This window comes from Hoplias malabaricus, chromosome 13 (genome assembly GCF_029633855.1).
Source record: "Hoplias malabaricus isolate fHopMal1 chromosome 13, fHopMal1.hap1, whole genome shotgun sequence".
In the NCBI taxonomy this organism is placed as follows: Eukaryota; Metazoa; Chordata; class Actinopteri; order Characiformes; family Erythrinidae; genus Hoplias; species Hoplias malabaricus.
This window is the reverse complement of record NC_089812.1, coordinates 26,814,725-26,834,782: the sequence shown is the minus strand read 5'-3', so window position 1 is coordinate 26,834,782 and position 20,058 is coordinate 26,814,725. Positions and strand designations below refer to the sequence as shown.

At 39.5% G+C, this 20,058-nt stretch overlaps 1 protein-coding gene across 1 annotated transcript; it reads left to right on the top strand.

Moving 5' to 3' along the window:
* Positions 1–1,035: 1,035 nt before the first annotated feature.
* On the top strand, positions 1,036–20,051 carry atp2a1 (ATPase sarcoplasmic/endoplasmic reticulum Ca2+ transporting 1). Its single transcript, XM_066641824.1, has 23 exons — positions 1,036–1,153; positions 1,922–1,939; positions 2,569–2,651; positions 5,545–5,649; positions 6,518–6,656; positions 8,881–8,961; positions 9,558–9,643; positions 10,428–10,725; positions 11,050–11,216; positions 11,563–11,651; positions 11,754–11,856; positions 12,745–12,876; positions 13,500–13,625; positions 13,723–13,941; positions 14,171–14,282; positions 14,386–14,609; positions 14,896–15,116; positions 15,229–15,431; positions 15,943–16,028; positions 16,865–16,998; positions 17,239–17,356; positions 17,486–17,603; positions 20,014–20,051. Exons 1-23 carry the CDS (start codon positions 1,036–1,038, stop codon positions 20,049–20,051), a joined length of 3,018 nt encoding a protein of 1,005 aa, XP_066497921.1.
* Positions 20,052–20,058: the final 7 nt, after the last annotated feature.

The window sequence follows — 20,058 nt, the reverse complement described above, 5'->3', positions numbered from 1 at the left end:
GTTCTCTTCTCATACTGGAATAATGTATACAAACTCCTGCATAATATTTATTATTATTTTTAATCATGAAGCTGGCTCTCAAAGATGAAAACTTTAAGTGTTGTTTTTCTGGTGATAACCATGTTGATGGTCTACAAGTTATTGCATGTACCTTTGACTCTAGTTTTCTCTCATGCAAGTGGATCTTATATCTGACGTACTTAGAAATTATTTGTACACATAATGTACTTAATGGGTTTGAGGGGTGGTCTCTGACATTTGCACGATATTATATTTCTCGTACTCAGTGGCACTATAGTTATGATCTCAGTTATATACTAATGCCCTCGTATTGAGCCCTGCTGACACTTTCCTGCCCCTGTAGGACCAATAAGACACTTGAGCCATCACTCATTATCCAACCCCCACAACACACACACACACAAAAAACATTCCCTCACACTCTGCTGTTCATCCTACGATACTAACCATGCATGTTCCAAAAACAGACACCATTTTTACTTCAAGGCTGTCCCCCACATAGGCCCCCCCACCCACCCAATACACAATGCCACTCGCACTCACAGTTGTTGTCCAATTACTCCAACCACCCTTTTACCCTCACCTCCAGGCCCTGCCCCTTTCCTCCATATACGTCCCACTTCAGCCAATAGAGGGCCTCACAAGGGTGTGACTATGGCCAAAGGGGCTTTGGGGCTTCGTTATAAAACTCTATGGAGAAGTGCAGGAATTAGCACTTTCTATCAGCCCAGGGAGGAGTAGGAGAGGAGAGGAGAGGAGTGGAGAGAGAGAGACAGAGAGAGAGAGAGAGAGAGAGAGAGTGCGGGGAGAGTGAAAGACAACCAGGGTTTTGTCCCTAAGCCCACACTTTGTTGGTGGGTACACTTTTACATTATTTTTTATAATCCTAGCATTAATGACAAGCTTTAGGTTGGGAGTTAACAAACTTTTTGGGTTTGGGACATTTTTACACTGACACTGTGTGTTTGTTGTTGTTGTCGTTGTTGTTGCGAAGTCTCCCATTGAGCAGAGAGGATGGAGAACGCACACATCCAGGATCCAGCCTCATGCCTGGCCTACTTCAGCGTGAGCGAGAGCACGGGCCTCTCACCTGAGCAGGTCAAGAAGAACCTGGCCAAATACGGCTATAATGGTGAGCAAGCATGAAAGGATGGATCGGTGGACGCATGAATGAATGGATGGATTAAGGAAAAGTCTTAAATAAGGAAAAAAATGTGCCACTGGACAGGCTCACTGAGATAGAAGACAGTTTGCTGTTTGCAATAGTTTCACTTGTGTGTAAAAAAATGAATCTATTTTAAGAAATGATAATCATGGGCTGCTGGATAATCTAACTACAGATACAATGCCAACTAACGTCAAACTAATTTGTGCACATATTCCAGTTCTAAAAATCACCTTTATACACAGAAGATAACATATAATGTCAGTTTCCCAGACTAAGATTAACCATAGCATTTGCAGTAGAAATTCTCTGTTCTTCTAATGGTGTCTAGAATTAGCCTTAACACCCGTCTGGCAAACCAACCTTAAGGGTTTCGCTTATGATCAAGAACATTATAACTGTTTAGAAATTCTGCGGGGTTCTGTGTGAAAGGCAGAAAAAAGTAGGATGAGATCATAAAGAAAACAGGCAAAATTTGCAAAGAAAGTATGTCTGAAGTATATATCAGTCAAGTCAAGGTTACACTGAAAGTCAACAGCAAGCTATGGATTGCTGTATGTGATAATATTTTTATTGCTATTTATGATAAAGATATATTTACATTACTAATTTATATTATACACTATATACAGAATCCAGTTTTTACAAATAGTGTAAACCTCTAATCATATAAAACATCTTCCCTTTCCATTCCTCTCTTGACCCTGCCTCCTTAACTGATCCGACCAATCACAGAGCTGCCTGCTGAGGAAGGTGAGTTTTCTTCATTCTAATTCAATTCAAGCTTTATGTGTGTCCACAATTCAAACACTGTCAAGATATAAAACGTTAATTTAAACACATTATATAAGGTTTCCTTAATGTTATTGTAATATATTTTATATTTTGATAAACACAGTTGAATTAAATTAAGGATACCTACAAAAATTAAAAGGAAATACTAAATAGAAATGATAGAAAACAGAAGCAAAATAATTTTTGATTGGTGCCTGGTATATTGTGCCAGGTCAATATCAGAATGAGAATGTATCTGATAAAGTCCTGTCGAAAAATCTCGTTTGATCAAGACTACCTGCTTTTAGATGTCTATCTTAAGTGAGGTACATCAGTTCATAATAATACATTTTGCTTTGTAGTGTTTAAAGAAGCAATATTCAGTTGACTTAGAGCGATACTCAAGAGTGGAATGTCGCTATTGGAACAGAACCTCTGGTACCAAGACTTCTATTATAATTACAGGACTTACAGGACTTGTATTACTGTTTTATACGGGTACCTGCAAACATAGAGGAATACAATTATCATGTATTAGACTATAGATTTCTCTCTCTCTCTCTCTCTCTCTCTCTCTATCTATCTATCTATCTATCTATCTATCTTAGGTAAATCAATCTGGGAGCTGGTGGTGGAACAATTTGAGGATTTATTGGTCAGGATCCTGCTGCTGGCAGCCTGCATCTCATTTGTAAGTATTATTATTATTATTATCATCTTTTTAATTTTCTCATATCTTCGGTATCAGGTTTCATCGAGGGGAGTAATTATTTCCCGTCACTACAGAGCTATATTTGCTAATGTATTGTGCTAACACACATGCTTGCCCATGCTATTTCTAATCAACTGTTGCTAGGTTGGACAAACTGCACAGAATGCCAACAATCTAATGAGAAATTATAGAAATCTTTATTTAAAGTCTACATTGTGTTGATTTGTGTAGATTTTCTCCTATGCTACTAAACCAGTATGTTGCTGCATTTAATGTAAACTAGACAGGTGTTTAATAACAGCAAGAGAGAAACTACAGAGGAATATATTTAGTCAAATCTAACCGTATTTCCTTTCATGTATAGTTTCGAAATTGCACTGAAGTTACACTGAAATTACACTAAAATGTATCCTTATTATAAATAGGATTTTTGCCAGTGTTCTCTAAAGCTGGTACAACCTGGATACAGTTCCTATGAAAGAAACCCATTTGTGGGTGGAGTTTATAGAAATCAGTGGCAGGTGATGTTCCAAATGTGGAGGTGTGCAGGGCTCGCCTTCAGTCTGAGAAGCAGTTAGGGTTCGTTAACATTCATGTGAAAAACAGGGGCACATTCCTACATTCCCATGCCCACCTGTCAATCAAGAGACACCTTCACCTTTTAGCCCTAAGCAAGGCATTGTGGGTAAACTGTAAATTTGTTTGTCCACTCAGACATGTGGCTTTTCAGTGGTATGAAGTGGGGTTTTGCTGCTGGTGTAAATATAAACTTTTACACCTATACATTAAAATGCTTCACTTCACAATAGAGTTTACATTTATTATATGTTTATTTAGAGTGGCACACACCAGATACACACTAACCTTGACAACTTCTAAGACTGCTAATATCTGCAGGGCTCAAAGACGAACCACACACAAGTTTCCCACTTTGTATAAAACTTTGTATCTGTGAGGCTGTATCTACTTTAATGTTGTGAACTACGTATACCACAGTGAGGATTTATTTCAACTCGTGGCCTCCTGAGTCTACTGTACTGAGATTTATTTTGGGAGAGATATACACTGTCACGCTGCAGTCGTTACCATCATAATCACCTTTTTAAATAATCATTTATAGCTCCTCTTAATGACATGCAGCCATACACAGCAAGTTCATTAGAAAAATACCTTACCCACAAGTCCTATATGAAGTGTTGATATCAAAACACTCCCCCTCTATCTCATGCCTTCAGGCTCTTTTACCTTCATTTCCTCTCTCTCTTTCCCTCTCTCTCTGACAGGGTGAAGGTCTGAACATGCAGCATTAGTTCTGCTGTCCTGCTTCACTCTTTTGTACCAGCACAGCTGTCATTATGGCCTTAGAAGGCGAGAGAGAGAGAGAGAGAGAGAGAGAGAGAGAGAGAGAGAGAGAGATGAAGAGAAAAGAGGAGGTTAACATGTCAGAACTAAATGAAAAGAGCAGCCTGAACCTGGTCACCTGTTTTCACTCCATCACTCCATTGAGAAAGAGAAAGAGAAAGAGAGAGAGAGAGAGAGAGCATGGTTTAAGTTGGGTGTTCAGGTGTGATAAGCAAGTGATGTGTGTGAAAGTGTTAAAATTAAAGGTAAAAAAGTAGAAGGAACAGCTTTAGCCCAGTCAGCTGTTTTCACATTATCCCTCTATCAGGCAGAGAGAGAGAGAGAGAGAGAAATCTATAGTCTAATACATGATAATTGTATTCGTCTATGAGAGATGTAACACAAGGTTACTTTAGAAATCAAGATATACTGACTCATTCAAAAGAATCAATGTGAATCAAATGTGATGTAATCGACTCACAGAAAGATCAGTAAGAGTGTCCCAATCGCGCATTTAAATCTAATTCTAACTAGTGTTTGAGTATGTAGTAAAGTGTCAAAGTTCTCTAAATCTACAATGCCTACTTGTTTTTGATTATTTTTCACTATGACAACGATGGACAAAATTGTCCCGCGATCCAATGGGAAACAGTAACAGAGGAGCTTATTAAATCAGGAAAAGTCTGCCCTGTCCCACAAAGTGCCCTACTCCCTACGTAGTGCACTTCACGGATGTTATTAGACAGAGAAGCTTATTTAGAATATCTATTTTTTATCTTACATACATCTCAGTATTTTAATACAGAAATTTTTTTATGACTGACACTGTGCACTATGCAGTGTAGTGGGATATATTTGATTTTCAGCCTTTGAAAAAATTGGCAGACAGCATTGCAGGAGCAGCTTGGTATAACATGTGCTACCATAGCAACAGTTCATCACATCCTGCTAGTAAAAAATTCATTCATTCATTCATTCATTCATTCATTAATTATCTGTAACCGCTTATCCAGTTCAGGGTCGCATTGGGTCCAGAGCTTACCTGGAATCATTGGGCGCAAGGCAGGAATACACCCTGGAGGGGGCGCCAGTCCTTCACAGGGCACCACACACATTCACACATATTCACACACACACACACGGACAATTTTGAGTCGCCAATCCACCTACCAACGTGTGTTTTTGGACTGTGGGCGGAAACCGGAGCACCTGGAGGAAACCCACACGGACACGGGGAGAACACACCAACTCCTCACAGACAGTCACCCGGAGCGGGGATCGAACCCACAACCTCCAGGCCCCTGGAGCTGTGCGACTGCGACACTACCTGATGCGCCACCGTGCCGCCCGCTAGTAAAAAATGTAGTATAGAAATATTTTGTGTATTAGCCTGCTAAACTCACACTTTAACACTTTTCAAGGTTAGTACATAGTATATGCTGTATAGTATAGTGTTTAGTTCACAACTGGGACAAAGACAGCTTTACTTCCCTGTTTTAAACTGGACATACGTTGTCATCCGGCTCTTCAGGTCCTGGCCTGGTTTGAAGAAGGAGAAGAAACAGTCACTGCCTTTGTGGAGCCATTTGTTATTCTCCTTATCCTCATTGCCAATGCTGTGGTGGGAGTCTGGCAGGTGAGCACACAAAAAAGCACAAACACACACAAACGTAGATACACACGTTACATTTTCTTGAATCCATTGGTCCCAAGGCAGGTTTGTTATCTTTTAGGCCACAGCTGCCAAACTCATGTTTAGGTATGACATCTCTTACACTGTTGGGCCATTAAATATTTAAATGTAGTTTTTATTTACACTGCAAGAAACAGCAATGGCTCAGTATCATGCATTATAATGATAATTATCTTTTCCCCATAAAGCTTATTTATTGTAGATCTTTGCTTTGCCATTGTTGCAGCTAAGCTATCATCATTAAAAAGAGGCCCAGCACCACTTTTTTGTTAAATATATTTTTGCAGCATGCTTCAATTTCATAATATTTACTGAAAAACAATCAACATTTGTCTAATGTAAACCTTTAAAAACAAGAAGGTGGTATAAGTGCGAATAATGTGTATGGTAACACCACTGAGCTTCACACAAAAGATTGCCAGGTTTGGCAGTAACACTACACTTTACAAATAGGAATCTGTGGGGAAGACTTCAGATACAGCATATTTTAAGAAAATTAACTCCTGCACAGTACTGTGTATATTAAATGATATGTATAGACAGCAGGCAGAGAACAGAGCAGTTGGCATTACATCAGGGGTCAAAGGGTAATACTGGCGGATATTTAGACCCCCAAAGACCTGCAGTAGCACAGCATGGAGTGACTATATTGTCACATTACTGAGGGCTGGTCAGGTTTCAGTATGGTCCATATGTATACAACAATGCTCACTTGGAAACTATGCACTCCACTGGAAGGAGAAGGCCTCTACACCATAAAGAGGAGGGAGGAGAAAATAGGAACTGATTTGTGGTGGCTTTTTCTCCACAGGAGCGCAATGCAGAAAGTGCCATTGAGGCCCTAAAGGAGTATGAGCCGGAAATGGGCAAAGTGTACCGTGCTGACCGCAAGAGCGTCCAAAGGATCAAGGCCAGAGAGATTGTCCCTGGAGACATTGTAGAAGTTTCAGGTAGACACATAATTTGCATTAGCTACACACTTAAAAATGATGTATCAAGGGATCTTTAGTAAAGAAAACGGTTCTCTATAGAATCTGAACACATGAAGAAACTTTAGCATTATTAAAGGGTTCGTTTCATCATGAAGGGGTTATGTACAATTGATTTACCCTAGCGGATAGCAGATACCCATAATGCACTGTGTTGTTTGGGAAAAACCTGCTTGAGGTGCACTACTCAAAATGTTTCTAGAGACAGGGCTGCCTTTGAGGCAGAAGGGACATAAATGATTACCAGATAACAGGCGGGGATTTTTAACGTGCTATAAGCTTCACCTGCTCTGTCTGCATAAATTTTTCTGGAAGAAAAAATGTAAATAAAAAATATAATTTTGTTTTGTTACTGTGCACTTAGTTCTGTTTCATAATTTGTTAGAAGTGCTGCAAAAAAATATCAGTATTTTCTTTTACTTGAATGGAGGATAATGTAACTGGCGAATGTTATAATGCTCCGCTGCCTCTGAAAAGTACATTCCTGCACACTTAAGTTAGCTGCTTCTGAAGGAAGTACTTTTTCAGAATCTGCCTCAGAGGCAGCAGAGCATTCTCAGAGGCACAGGGTTATGAAACAGAATTAAGTGTACAGTATATTGCTAAAATCATTTCTGCCAATCAGAGCAGGCAAAACACGAGAGTCTATGCAGAGCTTTATTGATTGTTGGTGTTGTTTTTGAAAATCTCTATCCAGTTCATTTTAACCAATCAGCCCTGCCTGTTGACTGGTAACCAATAATATTCCCCATGTCTTGATGGCAGCACTGACTCCAGAACCTTTTTGAATAGTGCTTTTGCACATGTGTGTTTGGCGCAGTGTCTGATATAGTTCACCGCTCCCCTGAATTCAGTTCCCTATAATAGTGCTCTATAAAGTTAGCAATGTAGGGAATAGTGAGTGGGGGTCATTTGAAACACAGCTTCAGACTATGAAATGATTCATGTGTGAACTGAGCTATCCACACTATACCCATAAATGTGTCCGTTCATAGTAACTGTTGCTAGGTTGGACAATCATTGCATAACACTGCCAAAAATCCCATTCAACTTAATGAGAAGAGTGAACACAACTCTTTCTGGATCTACCCTATAGCTTCAAAAGACAGTGACTGGCTGAGCAAGTTCACCTGTCAAATTTCCAAAAAAAAAGAATTTACATTTTCAGTAATAAGCTTATCATTGCTTAAACATGTTTGCTTTTGTCTACTCACAATTAAAACAAATAAAATGAATAAATCTCACAGTTACTTAAATATGATACATCATGATAGATTGTAAATCATCCAGCACATAAAAAAACAAAAGGGATAAACAACACCTGCTACCAATATGTCTTTAGTATGGCAGGACCCAGAGAAAAACAATACGACCCAACTGCTATACCACAGGGAGGGAGGGGGGGGGGGAGCGAGAGAGAGAGAGAGAGAGAGAGAGCGAGAGAGAGAGAGAGAGAGAGAGAGAGAGAGAGAGAGAGAGAGAATAGTATGTAAAGGGGAAGGGACTGCATATGAGACATATGTCCTTGAGAAAGACTATGAATAAGGATCCTTTTATGGCAATCCCCGTGTTTGAACATATGAGAGAGAGAGAGAGAGAGAGAGAGAGAGAGAGAGAGAGAGAGAGAGAGAGCAGGGATCAGAGAAGGTTGAGGGAACTCATCAAGGGTGCAGGCAAAGGAGTGCTGGAGTATAAATACATCCCAGCACCTGTCTTCCACTTGCCCCTGTCTCAATCCCTCTCTCCCTCTCCCTTTATCTCTCTCTCCTTCTCTTTCATTCTCCACCTGTTCCCTCCTCATCACTCCTTCTCTTCTGTGGTCAGCTTGTTTAGAGTGTTTAGTGGGTTGCCTTTTTCTCTCTCTCTCTCTACAAGCTGAAAGTCAGACTCATAAATGGCTGATTCTAAGTATTTACAGCAGTCACTAAAGTCATGTGCAACAAAAAGCACAAGGATGCTGGATGCAGAGCTTTTCATTATTGCTCCTGTTAAACTAAGACATTGGGAATGTTAAACTAATGGGAATGTGTAATATGTAATAGTTTCTTACTGCAACAGGAATCTGAACAAAACATGTAGTTGTCCACTGATCTGGCTTTTATTAAATATTTTTGTGTTCACGTATCATTTCAGTCATCAGTAAATGTTTCATTGCATTTGTGTGTGTTCATTCTTACTCCTGCAGTTGGTGACAAAGTCCCCGCTGATATCAGAATCACCTCCATCAAGTCCACAACCCTGCGTGTTGACCAGTCCATCCTCACTGGTACAAACTCCTGAGAATTTAACATAAATTTATAGAATGTTTTCTTGTTTTGAAGGTATACCGTCAACATAAAGTAATATAAATCTAATCAAATACATATTTGGGTGGCACGGTGGTGCAGCAGATAGTGTCACAGTTACACAGCTCCAGGGACCTGGACCTGGAGGTTGTGGGTTTGATTCCCGCTCCGGATGACTGTCTGTGAGGAGTGTAGTGTGTTCTCTCTGTGTCCCCGTGGGTTTCCTCCGGGTGCTCCGGTTTCCATCCATGGTCCTAAAACACATGTTGGTAGGTGGATTGGCGTCTCAAAAGTGTCCGTAGGCGTGTGTGTGTTGCCCTGTGAAGTATTGGTGCACCCTCCAGGGTGTATCCCTGCTTTGCGCACAATGATTCCAGGTAGGCTCTGGACCCACCGCGAACTGGACTGGATAAGGGTTACAGAGAATTAATTAATTAATTAATTAATTAATTAATTATGAAGTAATAAGAAGTATTGCTGGAGTAATACATCCCATTAATTAATAAAATAATAATACATACAAAATAATAGCATAAAAAATAATAATACCCCCCCCCCCCCTCTCTCTCTTTCTCAGGAGAATCAGTGAGTGTTATTAAGCACACCGAATCTGTTCCTGACCCCAGAGCTGTCAACCAGGACAAGAAAAACATGCTGTTCTCGGTGAGCCTCTCTTTAACCCCTCCTCTATCACTCCATCTCTATTTCTACTTGTACATTTATGGCTCATCTCTGGATATCACTCTTATTACTTCCACTCCACAATTCTCCTCCTTTCTTTCGGTTCCACCTGTTAGCAGCTTAAAGATTCTCACTCTCTAATTCTAACTTGGTAAATCATGTGGTATGGATAAAGATGAGCTTTAATGTGATTTTTAACCAGAATTAGTTTGTTTTCCCAATATAACACATAGAATAACTTAGAGTAGACCACACTTAGAGTAGAGTAGTCTGGAACTGACATTGATTAATGTGCTGTCAGCACAACAAAAGATAGTGTAAAACCCATGTATGCTAGCTGGAATTAGTGGATAGTGGATACCCATAATGCACTGCACTGTTTGGTAAAAACCTGCATGAGGTAGTGTCCGAAATTGTTCACTACGATTCTGACTTCAGTTCCTTATAATGGTTATATTGTGTAGTGAGTAATATAGGGAATAGTGAATACGGAGCCATTTCGGACACAGGGCAAGTATGAATCAGTATGGAGGTATTTCTGCCATACCTTTCTTCATATGAAGAGTGGCAAGAAGAAGACATGACATATTTATCAGCAAGCTAATTTGCATGTTGCAGCCTTCTTATTTATCAGTCAGCAAGGTGACAAATATGGCACATCTTTCTTCATTTCCACTTTTAACCTTTCCCTCCATCTTTCTAAAATTATATTCACTCCTTTTAGCCTCCATTGTCCATTTAAACTCCTCCACCTTCTCTCCTCCAGGGCACCAACATTGCTGCAGGTAAAGCCATTGGTGTGGCTGTGGCCACTGGAGTGTCCACTGAGATCGGAAAGATCAGAGACCAGATGGCAGCCACAGAGCAGGAGAAGACTCCTCTGCAGCAGAAACTGGACGAATTTGGTGAACAGCTGTCTAAGGTCATCTCTCTCATCTGCGTAGCTGTGTGGCTCATTAACATTGGTCACTTCAATGATCCTGTCCACGGAGGCTCCTGGATCCGCGGAGCTGTCTACTACTTCAAGATTGCTGTGGCTCTGGCTGTGGCGGCCATCCCTGAGGGTGAGATCCTGAGGCCAAAATAGGAACAAGTTGTAGACCGAGACAGGTCACAGACCGTTCATTAAGGATCCACATTATGGAAATAATTTGGGCTCATATTCTCATATTTTCTCTGTCCTTTAATTGGATTGCATTTGTTTACAAACCATTGAAGATATTTTAGTAATGTAATATATATATATATATATATATATATATATATATATATATATATATAAAGTAAAAAATGTCCAAAGCATGTGGTCACTGCAATATAGAACGATCAATCTAAGAGTGGATCTTTAAATTTGTGTGTTTTATTAACACACTTTACTGTGTTGTTAGGTTTACCTGCTGTGATCACCACTTGTCTGGCTCTGGGGACACGGCGTATGGCCAAGAAGAATGCCATCGTCCGCTCTCTGCCTTCTGTGGAGACATTAGGCTGCACCTCAGTGATCTGCTCCGACAAAACTGGAACACTCACCACCAACCAGATGTGTGTGACAAAGGTGGGGCAGAGATGCAAGTTCACAATGCAAAAATGAAATCTAAGCACATGAAATCATTTCAAATCTAGTATATATATGTCTTATATTTCTATTATGAGATATTTGTAAGAATGGTATAAGAATATTTAACCTATTTCTTGATGTGATATGTTCATTAATATTCATATAGGCAGTTACTTTTATTTGAATAAGAAATAAATTGGGGAATTTAGTTTTTATTCAAAAATTATAGCTGAATCTATTGAAATGGGCTGTGAAAGGAATGAAAAAAAAACACTAGTTGTTTGGACTGTCAAGATTGAGTTACTTTTAAAGACCCACTGAATTTGTCTTCCACTGTGTTCAGATGTTCATCATTGAAAAGGTAGAAGGCGAATCTATAACTCTGGATCAGTACGACATCTCTGGCTCCAAGTACACTCCTGAGGGAGAAGTGTGAGTACACAACATTTACACATGTGATCATACACTCAAATAATAAAGAACCACACATAACTGAATACACTGGAACATGTTTCTTTCTACTCTTCCCTGTAGAACAAAGGGTGGTCTTCCAGTCAAGTGTGGTCAGTATGATGGTCTGATCGAGCTGGCTACTATCTGTGCCTTGTGTAATGACTCCTCTCTAGACTACAATGAGGTAAGTACACTCCCCATTCTCTACCTCCTTTCTCCTTTGTCTTACATATCTCACTTTGTTTTCTTTGTTAACTCATTAAAATATTAACCTTAAAAAGATCACTATTCCATAATTGCCTTGTATTTAATTTTTTCATATAACTTTACCTTTCATATTTCATATGACATTAATGAGAGTATTTGAAATACAAACAGTCCTCTTCATAAACCTTTTCCAACCTCTTGTTGTTCGTTAAAGTGGAGCTGGCTGATTTGTTACTGTAACTTTGAGAATGATATAAGTAAATTTCTTCTGTTCTCTTTGTTGACTCTCATTTAGCCGGCATCTTAAACTGAAACACTCCTTAAAACTGGCTAAATTGCTGTAAAGTGAATAGGCTATATGTAAATATTTCGGGTTTTTTTTAATGACGTCACAAATGCACCATGGTAAAAACTGTTTGTTTTTTGCAGATTAGGTTCCCTGTATGAACTTGGAAGAGATTTTAAGAATAAATTTTAGGGCTTTGTAAATAAAAGTGGTGTTCTCCCTGTGTCCGTGTGGGTTTCCTCAGGGTGCTCCGGTTTCCTCCCTAGGTCAAAAAACACATGTTGGTAGGTGGATTGGCGACTCAAAAGGGTCCATAAGTGTGAGCGTGTGAGTGTGTGCTACCCTTTTGTTGCACCCAGTGCTTCCGGGTAGGCTCCAGACCCACCGCAACCATGAACTGGATAAGAGGTTACAGATAATGAATGAATGAATGAATGAATGAATTAATGAATGAAATTGTTTTATTCACAAATATTTAATCTATTTTATTTATGGACAGGTTTAAGATTTCAGTATCTTTATCGGTTACACTTTATAACATTGATAAAATATATGTATCTCTCTCTCTCTCTCTTTCAGTCTAAGGGAATATATGAGAAGGTGGGAGAGGCCACTGAGACAGCACTGTGCTGTCTGGTGGAGAAGATGAACGTGTTCAACACTGAGGTCCGCAGCTTGTCTAAAGTAGAGAGAGCTAATGCCTGTTGCTCTGTAAGTACATATACTGTTCTAAAGTATAAAGTTAATCATTTTTAGTTATGAATAACTGCAGGTTGCAATAAGATTTGTTATAATTACTGTGATACCTCACAGTACACTTGATTAAATTGTACTGTAGTTTGAATGTTAGATCCTCTTTTGTAAGTCGCTTTGGATAAAAGCATCTGCCAAATGCATGAATGTAAATGATTACACTTAATTGTGATTATAGTGTGGGTCTTATTCACTCATCTTTAGCATGTTACATTTCACCAAATTTTTGCACCAAAAGGAGGTTTTCCTAGCCAATGCATTTTAGTGGGGCCAATACGGGTTCAATATAGCCATGAGCTTATGGTGGGTTGGTACAGAGGCTTATAGTGGGATTCAGATGAGCTGCCTATTAACCCCCTATATGAAACCCACATGGCTCAGAATGATTTGTTTACAGCCCATTACTGACTCTGGAGGGCATTAACATTTAACTCTTGGATAAAATTTACTGGTACCCTGCTGGGCTGCCCCTAGGAGTGTGTTGGCTTGATTGTTACTATTTGCAGTAAAACACACTTAAATAACTAAAAATCACTTAACAACAAATGCCAATCTTATACGTTATGATCTCTGTCTCCTAGGTGATCAAGCAGCTGATGAAAAAGGAATTCACACTGGAGTTCTCCCGTGACAGAAAGTCCATGTCTGTTTTCTGCTCTCCAGCCAAGCCCTCCAAGGCCCCCATGGGCAACAAGATGTTTGTCAAAGTCAGCACATTTTTGGCTAATATTTACCACCTTCTACAGAAATTACATAAACTCCATGATGATGACCTGCGACTTACATCAAATTTTCTTTTCCCAGGGTGCTCCTGAAGGTGTGATTGACAGATGTGCCTATGTGCGGGTTGGCACCACCCGGGTTCCCCTGACTGGTCCAGTTAAAGAGAAGATCATGGCTGTGATTAAGGAGTGGGGAACTGGACGGGACACTCTCCGCTGCCTGGCCCTTGCCACCCGGGACTCTCCACTGAAGAAAGAGGAGATGAACCTGGAGGACTCCACCAAATTTATTGAGTATGAGGTGAGAGTTTATTTGAACAGTATAGGCCTTTATAGATGATAGACATATCATTAGATAAACCATGTGGTTAGACTCAGAAGATTTAGGATTATGTTTTGGGATATTATATTCCAGTTAACCCCTGATTAGTACCCTTAATTTCAGATGAAATAGTAGTAGTTATACTGTACCTAGATACCACTGAACACAAACCTCTATTAATCTCCCCATGCTCTTCTGTCTTCCCCAGACTGACCTCACTTTTGTGGGCTGTGTTGGTATGCTGGATCCACCTCGCAAGGAGGTTATGGGCTCCATTCAGCTGTGCAAGGCTGCTGGCATCCGTGTCATCATGATCACAGGTCAGAGGCAACTCTTTTCTACCTGGTTCTTCCCAACTGTTCTCCTTTTATATTGTATGCCCGGTTTTCTTCCACACTACTCCATTTTCTCCTTGTCTCCTAGGTGATAACAAAGGCACTGCTGTGGCTATCTGCCGTCGTATTGGAATCTTTGGTGAAGACGAGAATGTGACTGGCAGAGCTTTCACTGGTCGTGAGTTTGATGACCTGCCCCTGGAGCAGCAGACAGAGGCTGTGCGTAAAGCCTGCTGCTATGCTCGTGTTGAACCATCTCACAAGAGCAAGATTGTGGAGTTCCTGCAGGGCTTTGATGAGATCACTGCTATGGTGAGCGGTCCAGGGATTTGATCACAAAACTCTAAGAGCAAAGCACAATTAATTACAGTCATTTAGCAGTTCAAAATACATTGTCTTGGATTGTGGGCCAGTTTCCTGGATAGGGATTAAGACTCTAAAAGTAAAGACCCATTGAAACTGCTATATCATATCCAATTAAAAACTATATGTAGTTAAAGTTTTAGAAGTTTTAGTTTTTAACTTTATTGTAGTTAATTAATTTTCAAATTAAGTGGCAGACAATTTTCTTGGTTAATATTTCTGTCCTCCTTTTCAGACTGGCGATGGAGTGAATGATGCCCCAGCTCTGAAGAAAGCAGAGATTGGCATTGCGATGGGCTCTGGCACTGCTGTTGCCAAGTCAGCCTCAGAGATGGTCCTGGCCGATGACAACTTCTCCTCTATCGTGGCTGCTGTTGAGGAAGGAAGGGCCATCTACAACAACATGAAACAGTTTATCCGCTACCTCATCTCCTCCAATGTGGGAGAGGTCGTCTGGTCAGCAAACTCATCTTGTTCTCTGAGGCCTTTAAAAAAATTGTGTGTACATAATTTGACTTTTTGCAGCTTCACATTTCCTCCTTCACATTTCCTCCTCTCTTCCTCTCAGTATCTTCCTGACTGCTGCTCTCGGTCTCCCTGAGGCTCTGATCCCGGTACAGCTGTTGTGGGTCAACCTGGTCACTGATGGCCTTCCTGCCACAGCTTTAGGCTTCAATCCCCCTGACCTAGACATCATGGGCAAAGCACCACGCTCCCCCAAAGAGCCCCTCATCTCTGGCTGGTTGTTTTTCAGATACCTGGCAATTGGAGGTTAGTTCAATAACCTGAGGCAAAGACAACACATATCCTGGCCTTGAGTGGCAATCAAAATATTTTTTATACATTTTTACCAGTACTTCCTGTTTTAATTGCAAAATCTCACTGAGTCAGTTTCAATTCCACTTCTAATGCAGAATACAGGTCCACTGCTCCACAGGCCAGTGGTGGTGGAGTTATTTTATACAACTCTAGCTGATGCTTGGCATTAAAATTTCAAGATTTATTTACTGTTGCTCAAAACCATCCTGTTTTATATCAAATGTCTGTGTCCACAATTGGTGTGCCACAAATTTTGCTGACGTCACTAATTATAAGGTGTGTCTGCAAATTTTTGGACAAAGTATAGCTTTTCCAAACATGCAAACCTGATTCATATTTTACAGCTCGCTGTCTAATCATAACTTATGCAATGTGTGGTGTCCAAAACCACCATAACAGCACTCGAGTCCTACTTTGGTCTCCTTTCTTCATGTAAATGACCTTTTCTCATTTTCTCTCTCAGGGTATGTTGGAGCTGCTACAGTAGCTGCTGCTGCTTGGTGGTTTATCTACTCTGATGATGGCCCTATGGTCAGCTTCTACCAGCTGGTGAGTGTCCAGAGCATTCCCACAGACTTTAAAATAATATAGCTAGGAATACACTTTATGTCCAAATATTTGAAGACATTATTTATAATCAGTAAATTCAGACACTTTATGTATCCACTGTGGATGCAGTCATTCATTTGTGCAGGCACCGTTTGTGTTTTTTCGTGAAATTAAACTGAATGCTCTGGCTAGGCACATGTGTATAACAATATGTACATGCTCACTGCCAAACAATGGAGGTCCCCATCACTGGACTGGCAAACGGTAAAATGGACAGAAGTTTCTTGAGATCGAATTATATTTTTGATTATCTAACATGAATAACAGTCATGACAAATGGTTTTGGAATAACACAGAAATGTTCCAAAATCAAGTGATAACACTTCTTAAAATGGTAGAAGCTCTTATTGCTGCGAAGACATATTGCACATCGTCGCTGTGCCATGAATAACATTAATCCCCATTTCTGTTGATTTTTAGTTTACTACATCATTTGAGCACAGCAGCTGTCCTTCACAATGTGTGAAAATTGACCAATAGCAAATGCCCCATAATTACTTGGAATAACATCTTTTTACAGTGACTTACACTGAAAGCTAAGATTTTTCCCCTTATCTTATAAAGTTACTATTTTGGAGATACATTCTTTGGACAGCGATGACAGTTTTACAATCTGGAAAAAAAAAAAGAATCTCTGGATGGGAAGGTGTCTTTTTGCCATATAGTGCGTCTGAGATATGAAGTGATTAAAATTATTAGTTATGAGACGCTATCTGAACTTTTTGCATCAGCTGACCTGTTAAAACAATGCTCACTTGTCTTTTTGTCTCCCACAGTCTCACTTCATGCAGTGCAGTGCTGATAATGAGGCTTTCGAAGGTATTGAGTGTGAGGTGTTTGAGTCTGCTCCCCCCATGACCATGGCCCTGTCTGTGCTGGTCACCATCGAGATGTGCAATGCCCTCAACAGGTCAGACTGCAAAAATAATGTGACAAAAGTAATACGTACTTTAAATGTTGCAGGTCATATTAAACAAACATACATACTCTTGTGTACAAATATTTAGAAGGTCTTGGTCAAATTACATGTTTAGTTGATTTTCTGAGTAGAAATGAATTCACATGTCTTACACATATAACACAGTTTACTGTATAGTTTAATAACCCTTAAGATTAATAGGTGAATAAAAGGGCTTGTGTGTGTGTGTAGCTTGTCAGAGAACCAGTCACTGCTGCGTATGCCTCCCTGGAGCAATCTTTGGTTGGTGGCTGCCATGTCTCTGTCCATGTCCCTGCACTTTATGATCATCTATGTTGATCCTTTGCCTGTGAGTAACAACACACCATTGTAAACTTGATTAAATTTCTGTCACTCTCAATCACTCTCTCTCATTCACTCTGAAAAAACCTCCTTCCACATTAATGATCCCGTAATCTATCTATTCATCCAACTGTAGATGATTTTCAAGTTGACACATCTGACCCTGGAGCAGTGGATCGTGGTGCTGCAGCTCTCTCTCCCAGTCATCTTAATCGATGAGCTGCTTAAGTTCATTGCTCGCAACTACTTGGAACGTAAGTCAAAACACACACATACACACGTACAAAAATACACATACAAAAGTTTACTTACATACAGAATTAATCATGTGTGCTTGATGGTACATGTATGATTTTTATCTCTGGGTATTCGCTTCAGTACATCTAAATGTGATGTATTCATGAGGCTGGTAATGCCCTCCTGGCTTGAAAAGGCTACATTGCATTTTAAACCTACAGATATGAGTTGTATTATATGGCAATCCCCAACCTGTGTGAACTAGTCTCTAATTTCCATTTAATAAATGTTGATTGTCTTTTGTCAGCCTCCATATTGGTAATTGAAAAATATCAACATTCTGGCCCAGTTTCCAGATCAGTGCATGCTTACGATTAACTAGACCTAAACCCACTTAAACATGATGTTAGTTCTGATGTTATTACACTAAACTGGGTAGAGTTAACAATGATATCTTTAAGGCCTAAACACCTTTGAAAAGAACCTGTAACAAATGTTCTAACTCAGAACAAACCCAATATTAATGAAGTTTTCATGTATTATCCTTTCACAGCATTAAAACTACACTTTCCTCTAAATAAATTCCTTCCTGAATCCTTTTCATCTACCCTTTTACACAAACTACCTCTCTCTTTTTACCCTCACCTTTGTTCTGATATTTTCTAATTTCCCTCCCTGGCTCCATCCCTCTTGATTTTATTCCAGCTTAATCCTGTTCCCTTCACAATTCCTGTAACAAAGCAAGGTATCCCCTAGTCCTTTCCGTCTGTGATTATGTCCCTGTTATGTTTTTTTATTGTTTATATTTGTTTGTTTATTGTTTATATTTATGTGTGACTGCTATTTACATGTGTATGTTATGTGCTGCTTGGTGTTGTGTTTTTTAAATGGTGTAGTCTATGGATCCCAATCAAATGGTTGTTGAACCATAATTTATGTTATTAATATTTCATTTGTATACTTTATTCTAGTTGAGATGCACTTTAATGGAGAATGCTGAATCTTAACACTGGTCACATTACGTCATTTTAAATTTTTATCTGCAGAAAAGTCTACTCTATAATACTAAAATAGACAGAATACTCTAGAAAGTTTCAAAATAATTTTAATCATATTCTTCAGTATAACAAGGCTGAATCCCATGGATGGCTATCTCTGATACATTTCCTAGAGGAGAATTAAAAAACATTGAACTTGTGAAATGTTATAATAGAATACAGTATGTAGATCTTTAGCTTCTTTCCATGGCAGCATTAGCTTCTATTATTGTGTGTTACAAAAATGTTTTTTGTGTTATTAACAATATACCATACAATATCAGACAATGATTAGGTTGAAAACTGAATTCCTTTAAGGCTTTAAATATTATATTTTGGTTGTGATGATACAGAAAGTGCATGGTGTTTATTATGAATGGCCTCAAACCTTTGTTGTTTGTTCCTTGTTAGTTGCATTGCAGTTAGCACCTGCTATATGTACAATAATAAGGGTTGACCAGTGCTACGTAGAATGTTATTATTTAACCTTAAATTTAAAGGGGAATTCCATTGGTTTAAAAATCTGCATCATCCAGATTGCTGTATGGAATGTAACACTCTAAAGATCTAAAATTCTGCAATCAGAGTTTAAAGCCTATAAAAACACATTCACAGAAACGATTGCCTGACACGATCATTTCCTGAAACGTTTTCAAAACGTTTTTAAAATGTACATTTTTTTAAATAGCTCTCAAAGAAAACCTATAAAAAAATGTTTATCACAGATTAATTTACCATGATAAACAATGCATATAAAAACTGATACCTGAGTTTACTTGTCATTTTGGATAGAAACCAAAAAGACTATATTTTCATTGTGTATGTTATAATGCCTGGTTCTTTCACCGCCCTTGTAAAGAACATCTGAACCAGCACATTCTCTTCAGATAATAACCGCTTATCCAGTTCAGGATTGCGGTCGGTCCGGAGCCTACCCGGAATCACTGGGCAAGGCAGGAACTCACACTGGAGGGGGCGCCAGTTCTTCACAGGGCGACATACACTCTCACACTCACACCTATGGACACTTTTGAGTCGCCAATCCACCTGCAATGTGTTTTTGGACTGTGGGTGAACACGGGGAGAACACAACAAACTCCTCATAGACATCCTCACAGGCTGAACTCACAACCTCCGGGTCCCTGGAGCTGTGTGACTGTGACACTACCTGCTGCGCCACCATGCCACCCCTCAGATTATTTTTTTAAAATCCAATTAATTCAAATGACTTTTTTTTTTACATCACAACAACTGAATTATGAGACATTTCGACAAGTTCTTGGAACTCCCCTTTAACATGGCTAATTTTAGACAGACCATATATGGACACTAACACTGAGCTGAACCTCCTCTATGCTTCCTCTCTGACTGCATATGTTCTCTCCTACAGAGAAAGATGAGAACCTGGTGTCTAAGAAATGGGACTAAGTAGTAA